This window comes from Pseudorca crassidens, chromosome 6 (genome assembly GCF_039906515.1).
Source record: "Pseudorca crassidens isolate mPseCra1 chromosome 6, mPseCra1.hap1, whole genome shotgun sequence".
In the NCBI taxonomy this organism is placed as follows: domain Eukaryota; kingdom Metazoa; phylum Chordata; class Mammalia; order Artiodactyla; family Delphinidae; genus Pseudorca; species Pseudorca crassidens.
This window is the reverse complement of record NC_090301.1, coordinates 55390861-55399849: the sequence shown is the minus strand read 5'-3', so window position 1 is coordinate 55399849 and position 8989 is coordinate 55390861. Positions and strand designations below refer to the sequence as shown.

General features: G+C 47.3%; 1 protein-coding gene across 1 annotated transcript; it reads right to left on the bottom strand.

Annotated features, from left to right (window-relative positions):
* Positions 1–5998: 5998 nt before the first annotated feature.
* Positions 5999–8190, bottom strand: LOC137225828 (uncharacterized). The gene is made up of 2 exons (XM_067739873.1): positions 7982–8190; positions 5999–6857 (listed from the first exon to the last, which is right to left on the bottom strand). Exon 2 carries the CDS (start codon positions 6654–6656, stop codon positions 6051–6053), a length of 606 nt encoding a protein of 201 aa, XP_067595974.1. The 5' UTR covers positions 6657–6857; positions 7982–8190; the 3' UTR covers positions 5999–6050.
* Positions 8191–8989: the final 799 nt, after the last annotated feature.

Below are 8989 nucleotides of genomic sequence, written 5' to 3'. Positions count from 1 at the left end.
CAGCCCTGGAGAGGACAAAGCACAGATACTGTGATTCGCTTTTCAGTTGAAAAAAGGAAGGTTCAGAGAATGATGGTGAGCCTGTGCCTTGCCCAGCGCTGGCTACTCAGAGACCTCCTAGGGCTATGGCAGGGGGTCCCAGTGAAGGGATCAGTTTTTGGGTAGTCGAAGTCCGAGCTGCACTTTTTCCCTTTGTGCAAACATCAGCTCCCTCTGCCAAAGGTCTTCGCCTGCACTTTTGTTAGACCTGCGCGGTCTCCTAGGAGTTTCGACTCGCCCAGGAAACAACAAGAGTCGGAAGTCGATGCAAAACGCAAGAGGTTTATTGAAGGCCGGTGCACCGGGGTTCCTTGGTCCTCACGCAGGAGGTCGAAGAAGGAACCCTTTTGGGCGCGAATATGTCAGTTTTATAGGTTCCCACTTCCCCGTATGTAAATTATAGATTTGGTTGTGTTCTCCTGCTGATTGGTCCCGGCTTAGGCTCGGACCAGAGAGGGAACTTGTCCCCAGCTGCCTGATTGGTCTTTGACAGACACCTTTTTTACATTTTGTTATCTCCCTCCTTCTTGGAAGGGGGCTGGACATCCTGGAAATTCACCCATTGTCTAAGAAGCCCCTATTGTCTGGAGAGTTCTTAATCATTAGCTGGAACAATGTCCCTCGAGTCCCACATTCCCCCCTTTTTCTTGTGACTATTGATTCCAATCATGGAATCTCAACCTTCTGTTCGTAAACTTTGGTACTGTTGTCTTAACATTAGAACTTGTACAGTACTGATACGTTCTCTAATAAATGCTATCAAGCGATTTAGAACACATGGTCCAAAAGTTAAAATCAACAATAAAACAATAAGAGGTCCCAACAGAGTAGAGATTAAGGTGGTAAACCAGGGGGACTTATCAAACCATGATTGAAACCATCCTTTTTCGTTCTCTCTCTCCCTTTGCCTTTTATCTAAGCGTTCCCTTAGTTTATCCATGGTTTTGGTAATGGTTCCTGAATGATCAATATAAAAGCAACATTCTTCTTTTAGAGCGGCGCATAATCCCCCTTCCTTAAGAAACAGCAAATCTAGGCTGCAACACCATTTCTGAAAGTGAGGTGAGTGATTCCTTTAGTTGAGTTATGGAACTTTCTAATGCTCGAAGGTCGATGTCTACAGCCTGTCTTAAACTTGCATAATACTGGGGTTGTTGTATGAGGGCTGTGGTTCCTGTTCCTATCCCGGCAGATATTCCTAGTCCTAGAAGGACAGCCAATGTGAGGGTTACAGGTTCTCTTTTGTTTTTTGCTTTTCCTACATATTCATCTAAAAAGGATGAGTCTGAATGGTAGATAAGTCTAGGGACTAATTGCACTAACACACAAAAGTCAGCTGAAGTATTAAGAACCTCTAAAGAGACACAAGGGGTGAGCCCCGTGTTACATGTCCACCATCCATCTTGAGGAGGTACAAGATATCCTGAGCCTGAAGGGAGGCTAAAATCATGACAAAGGTGTCTATGGGACTGGGGAGGTGTTCCTATACAAGTACCATTTCCAAAAACCGAGGACAGGGTTAATTTACTGTTCCCTTCTTGCTTCCATCGACATTGGTCTGAGGAGGTAGAATTAGTATAGTTGGAGCTATATCCTATAGCGTCATAATAAGGGGGAGGGGCAGCATAGCAAAGCCAACATGATTTTGTAGCCTCTGGGTTTGTAGCATTGAGAACCGTAAAGGCTGCCTGCACCAAAGAAAGCATCCTATCCTGAGGAGTCCCAGGCTTAACTGTGGGTTCTTTGGATCCAGAGGTTTCATTAGTCTCATTCTTTGTTGACGTAGTTGAAGGGGCCGGGGGAAGCAAAGGGGGGCCAAGTATGGGATTTGGGCCTATTGATATAGGAGCAGGAGTCTCAATCTTTAGCTTAAGGGTCATTAATATTCCTAAATCATATCCCCTCATGTAAAATCTAACGCCCCAAGAATGACCATTTATCCATTTTTTATCTCTTTTTCCGGGATTACTAAAGGAAATTTTAAGGGGATGACACCATCCTGAACATTTACTCCGGTGTCCGGTATCCTCATTATGAGAATAATTAGCCGTTACAGTAATAAAATCCCAAGTTGAGGTGGGTTTCCAATTAGTATCCCCGGTAGTTTCACATCCCCAGCTTTTGCAATAAAAGTTTTCAGTTCCACCACATTTATAATTCAGAGATCAAGGGCGGTGGAACCCGGGGCATACGTAGAAAGTGAGGATACCAAGCATCATTCTTTTGCCTGCATTTTTGCAACCCGGCCCAAACCAATCAGTTTCCGAAACTTTGGAAGGGGCAGTGTTCATATCATGAGAATCTTCTGTATCCCAATAAGGTGCTCCTATAGCCAATTTACAAACATCAGGAAAAAGATCTGGCCCCCAGGTCCAGGGGGGTGCAGTATGACTAATGGACCAGGTTACATCTCCAGTCTGAGAAATTACCTGCCAAGTTAAACGTTGGGGGAGGTGAGGGCTAAAATCACTTACAGTCAGTAAAGGCAGTAAAACCAAAATTATAAGTCTTAGGTTCGTAGAAGCTTGAGTTTGAGCGGGTTGTCGGTTCTTTGGGCCTGCCATCCTGATGATGCCGTCGCTGGTGCAGCCTTCACATGTGAAGCATGGATCCAGGCGGCGATGCCGTCCACTTTTATGGCCGTTGGGGTGGTGAGGAGGACGGTGTATGGTCCTTTCCATCGAGGTTCCAACGTCTGGGTTCGATGCCGACGGACGTATACGGAGTCTCCGACTTGGAAAGGATGAGTTTCTCCCGGTGTTCCCGGTTGGTAGGCCTTGGCGAGTTGGGACCATATTTCTTTCTGGACCAACTGGAGTCCCAGTAGCCTAGCATATAAGTCAGTGTTATTTTGACAATCAGGTTTTATTTCTTTTCCTAAAGTGAGGAGGGGAGGCGGGGCACCATATAATATTTCAAAAGGAGTAAGATGGTATCGGGAAGGTGTATTTCTAACCCGGAATAGGGCCAAAGGAAGGAGCACCGTCCAATCGGTACCGCCAGTCTCCAAGGACAATTTAGTTAGGGTCTCTTTTAGAGTCCTATTCATTCTTTCTACCTGACCTAAACTTTGGGGTCTATAGGCACAATGTAATTTCCAATCAGTCCCCAAATATCTGGCCACATCCTGACTTACCTGGGCGACGAAGGCTGGACCATTATCAGACCCTATTACCTTTGATGCTCCAAATCGAGGAAAAATTTCTTCTAAAATCTTCTTGGCTACTACAGCAGCTGTTTCTTTCTTTGTTGGGAAAGCCTCTATCCATCCTGAAAAAGTGTCTACAAAAACTAAAAGGTATTTATTACCGTACCTTCCAGGACGCACTTCGGTAAAGTCCACTTCCCAGTAAGTTCCTGGGCGGTCCCCCCTGAGTCTCTTTCCAGTTTCAAGTTTCCCTTTGTGAGCATTTACCTGTTGACATGGGACGCATTCCTGCACAATTTGTTCAGCTAATTTTGTCATTCCAGGGGTTTCGTACCCGGCTTTTTGTAACAAGGCTACCATCTTTTTAGTCCCCAAATGTGTCCGTCTGTGCATCTGTTGAAACATGGATTCTGCTTGCTGAGGGGACAAAGTTCCTTTTGTTGTGGCCGGGATGATTTCTTCATCGCGGCCTGGGTTTTCAGGAACTTTATCTGACAGTCCTAAAATGACTTCTCCCGATGCTATTTCTCGGGCCACTTGGTCAGCCATATTATTTCCCCTAATTATTGGGGTATTTCCTTTTTGATGTCCAGGGCAGTGGATGATACTGACTTTAGTAGGAAGCATGAGTGCAGTCAACAAAGCCACGATTTCGTCTTTGTTTTTAATTTCTTTGCCACCTGAAGTTAGTAGCCCTCTCTGTTGGTAAATGGCACCGTGGATATGAGCGGTAGCAAACACATATCTACTGTCTGTGTAGATGTTTACTTTTTTATTCTCTGCCATCTCTAACGCCCTCGTCAGGGCAATTAATTCAACTCGTTGGGCTGAGGTCCCTTGTGGTAGCGCCGCTGCCCATGACTTGTTTTCCGTCTACCACGGCTGCCCCAGTTCGACGCTTACCTTCCTCCAGGAAACTGCTCCCATCCGTGAACCAGGTGAAATCAGCATCAGGGAGGGGCAGGTCCATCAGATCTGGCCTACTGCCGTGTGCTGTGGCTAGTACTTCCTGACAATCATGTATGATGGTGGAGCCTTCCAAGTCAGGATCAGGTAGCAAGGTGGCTGGATTGAGTCCTGTGGCTGGAGCAAACTTGATGCGATCTGAGTTTAGCAACAGGGTTTGGTAATGGGTCATCCTGGCATTAGTTAGCCACCTATCCGGTGGTTGACGGACTACATTTTCCAGGGCATGAGGAGCTGTTATCGTTAGATTTTGTCCTAAAGTTAGTTTGTCAGCATCTTTGACTAGAACGGCCACTGCAGCGATTATCTTTAAACAGGTGGGCCATCCTGATGCCACAGGGTCCAATTTTTTTGACAAATAAGCAACTGGGCGATTCCAGGGACCCAATTTCTGAGTCAATACTCCTTTTGCAATGCCCTTATTTTCGGCCACATATAAATGAAAAGGTTTGGTTACATCTGGCAGTCCTAGGGCTGGAGCTGAAAGTAAAGCTCATTTGATTTTGTCAAAAGCCCGTTGTTCCTTATCGCCCCAAACGAAAGGAGTGCTGTTTTTGGTTAGGGGGTACAGTGGGGCTGCCAGCTCAGCAAACCCTGGAATCCATAGTCTACAGAATCCGGCCGTCCCCAAAAATTCTCTAACCTGCCTGGCGTTTTTGGGAGCCGGAATTTGGGCCACCGTATCCTTTCTGCTCTCCGTGAGCCATCTTTGCCCCCCTTTTAATAGATACCCCAGGTAACTGACCTGTTGTTGGCATATTTGTGCTTTCTTGGCTGAGGCTCTATATCCCAGGGTTCCAAGTTCCGTTAACAGTTTTTCAGTACCCTTGATACAATCTTCTTGGGTCTCAGCAGCTAATAAAATATCATCAACGTATTGGAGTAATGTTACCTGGGGATTTGATTCTCTATATAATGCCAAATCCTGATGGAGGGCTTCATCAAAGATGGTCGGGGAGTTCTTAAATCCCTGAGGTAGCCGTGTCCATGTCAGCTGACCAGACATTCCCGATGTTGGATATTTCCATTCGAAGGCAAAGTAGGGTTGGCTCAGGGGAGAGAGTCTTAAACAGAAAAAAGCATCTTTAAGGTCCAAAACAGTATACCACATATGTTGAGGTGGAAGAGTGCTCAGGAGGTTGTAAGGGTTTGGAACTGTGGGGTGGAGGTCTGCCACCCGTTTGTTTACCTCTCGTAGATCCTGCACCGGCCGATAATCATTTGTTCCTGGTTTCTTTACCGGCAGGAGAGGGGTGTTCCATGCTGATTGACATCTTATTAAGATGCCCAAGTCTAGTAGCCTCTGTATATGGGGACGGATACCGTCTTTGGCTTCTCTACTTATGGTGTATTGACGGACCGTTATTGGGGTGGCAGTTGCCTTGAGTTCCACTAGCACCGGGGGCCGATTTTTGGCCATCCCCATTCCGGCAGTTTCTGCCCAGGCTTGCGGGAACCGAGTTACCCAATCAGTAACATTAACTCGTGAGGATGAAGGCTGCTCGTATAATTTATATTCATCTTCTAATTTCATAGTCAATATTTGAAGTAACCTTCCCTTATTATCAGTTATGGTGGGACCTTCTGGCTGAAAGTGGATTTGAACCCCTACTTTGGAGAGTAAATCTCTTCCCAGCAAAGGATAGGGGCATTCCGGAATAATCAAAAATGAATGGGTTACTCGTCCAATCCCAAGATCTACTGTCCTTCGTGTGGTCCATGAATATTGTTTATTCCCAGTGGCTCCTTGTACCCATGACCTTTTAGCTGAGATAGGACCTTTTGAGTGGAGAAGGACGGAGTGCTGGGCTCCGGTATCTACCAAAAATTGAACAGATTCCCCCTCCACTTTAAGAGTTACCCGGGGCTCGGGGAGAGGGTTCGAGCCCTGACTTTCCTAGTCTTCTTCTTTCAATGTTAAGATTTTGTTTTTGGTTGGCCTTCCTCCATTCTTTTTCTTAGGGCATTCTCTCGCCCAATGTCCTTTTTCTTTACAGTAGGCACATTGGTCCTTGTCTAATGGCCGCCTTCTGTCTGCCGTTCGCCCTTCCTGCCTATTTCTATCCCCTATATTTCTTCCTCCAACCACAGTGGCCAGTATCTTACTTAAATTCCTCTCCTGTCTCTTATCCCGTCTTATTTCATGGGCTTCCTGCTCTTTCTGCTTTCTTTCTTCCTTCTCTTCCTCTGTTTCTCTTTTGTTATATACTTTATCTGCCTCTTTTACTAACTCCTGAAGCGAAAATCCCTGCAAGCCATCTAGCCTCTGTAATTTCTTCTTAATATCAGGGGCCGCTTGATCTATGAAAGCCATTGCTATAGTAGCCCTATGTCCCTCCGAAGTTGGATCATAAGGGGTAAAGCGTCTAAAGGCTTCCATTAAACGTTCCAGGAACACAGTTGGCGATTCCTGGGGCCCCTGAGTTACTTCCCTTACCTTAGCCAAATTAGTGGGCCGTCTGGCCGCTCCATGGAGACCCGCCACCAGAGCCTGGCGATACATTTTCAGGCGCTCCCTACCTTCCGGGGCATTGAAATCCCAGTTTGGCCTGACGAGTGGGAAACCAGCATCAATCTCGTCAGGCAGCTGGGTAGGTTGCCCATTGGCGCCTAATACATTTTTTCTGGCTTCTAAAAGAACCCGTTGCCTCTCCTCAGTCGTTAGGAGAGTCTGGAGCAGCTGCTGACAATCATCCCATGTGGGCTGGTGGGAGAAAACAAGAGATTCTATTAAAGCGGTAAGGGCCTGTGGATTTTCGGAAAAAGTTGGGTTATGCATTTTCCAATTATAAAGATCTGCAGAGGAAAAGGGCCAATATTGGAGAGGTCTATTCCCTTGGCCATCGGGGGGGCCATATTCTCTAAGAGGTAGGGCAGTGGAGTCCAGGGAGATAGCCCTCTGGCTCCTAGTGCCCACTGAGGGACCCCTTTCTTCTTCCATCATGGATGGTTCCCTTGGTGCCGAGGGCAGTGGAGCTGGGGGTCCTCTAGGTGGTAGGGGATTCGGGGCCGGAGGATAAGGGGGTGGGGAATCCAAAAGAAGCAAATCGGACTGCGGGTCAGGATAAATCGCCTTCGGTAGATCCGGGGCGTCGGGTAGCTTCTCCGTGTTGGGGTTTTTCTTTAAGGCTAATATCTCCGACGCTGCTGATGTATGCGCGGACGTACCTGTTGAGGAAACAAAGGGCCGGACCCACGGAGGTGGGGAGAGAATTAAATCTTCCCAGACCAAGACATATGGTACTTGGTCTGGATGTCCGTGGGGATCTATATTAAATATCTTAGACTTCAGCAGCTTAATCTTGTCTAATAAAAAGGATCCTTCGGGGGGCCATCCTATCTGAAATGTTGGCCATTCAGAGGCACACAAAGTCTGCCACTTTCCTTTCTTTACCTCTACCGAAAAATTATGGGCTCTGGCCCGAACTTCGGTCCAATAGCTTAGAGTAAGGGAAAGAGAAGTCGTCATAGTTTGTCCCATTGTCGTCCGTCAGAGAAGAAGAATAGACCACAATACAGAAACAGTTAAAACTCCACGAAACACATATACGTATGGGCCACCGCGAGCTCGCTTCAAAACCGAAACTTCTTCAGATGGCAGTTATCACCAAGGGAACTGCCGAAACCGAGTGAAGGGGAGACAGAGTTTGCCTCTCCTTCCAGATGAGCCACCAGGGCGTCCCCTAGGGCTCATGGACGCCGGCTATTAGCACGTCTGCCTAGCCAGAGGTCCGATACAGATTCCATAATAAGCCGATTCTTACGGCTTTCCTCCGATAATGGCCCACAAAGAACAAGGGACAAACAGACAATCAAGCTCGAGCTTACCTGGTACCTCCAACTCCCGATGTTCTTGTGGTCCGGGGCGAGTGGAATCCCGGACGAGCCCCCAAATGTTAGACCTGCGCGGTCTCCTAGGAGTTTCGACTCGCCCAGGAAACAACAAGAGTCGGAAGTCGATGCAAAACGCAAGAGGTTTATTGAAGGCCGGTGCACCGGGGTTCCTTGGTCCTCACGCAGGAGGTCGAAGAAGGAACCCTTTTGGGCGCGAATATGTCAGTTTTATAGGTTCCCACTTCCCCGTATGTAAATTATAGATTTGGTTGTGTTCTCCTGCTGATTGGTCCCGGCTTAGGCTCGGACCAGAGAGGGAACTTGTCCCCAGCTGCCTGATTGGTCTTTGACAGACACCTTTTTTACATTTTGTTATCTCCCTCCTTCTCGGAAGGGGGCCGGACATCCTGGAAATACACCCATTGTCTAAGAAGCCCCTATTGTCTGGAGAGTTCTTAATCATTAGCTGGAACAATGTCCCTCGAGTCCCACACTTTTTGAAGCAGGAAGGGAAGCAAGTAGGTTGGAAGGGAGCAAGGGGCAAGGAGAAAAGGTCCTCTGCACTTCTACTGGATGTGGAATCTGGTTTGCCCTCGATGGCAGTTAGAGCCGCCATTTCATTTTCAGTATATACTGCAGAGATCAGCTAAGGTCACTCTGAGCTTCAAAACTGCAGGGAAGAAAGAACTTGGATATTGTTCAATTCATCTCAGACACCGCTGCCTCTGCACAACCCTTTGCAGAAAAACAGGCCTTTCTCCGGAAACTGCCCTGCTTGTGCTCATTGCAAAAGCAGATTTACAGAAGGGATCTACCAGAGACTTTTATCCAGAAATCCCCTCTGACCTTAGGAGATGGTGAAACACTGGTACAGCAGAGCCCTGCCCCGTGGGATAGAGGACATCATGGGCAGATGCAGTGGTGGCCCATCATAGGCTGCTTTAGTTTTGAAATCGGGACTCACTTTCTGGCAGACACTTGGACACCTCACTAACATGTGCC

Coding starts and splice junctions, on each gene's coding strand:
- LOC137225828 (XM_067739873.1), bottom strand. CDS start 6,656: ATGTATCGCCAGGCTCTGGTGGCGGGTCTCCATGGAGCGGCCAGACGG.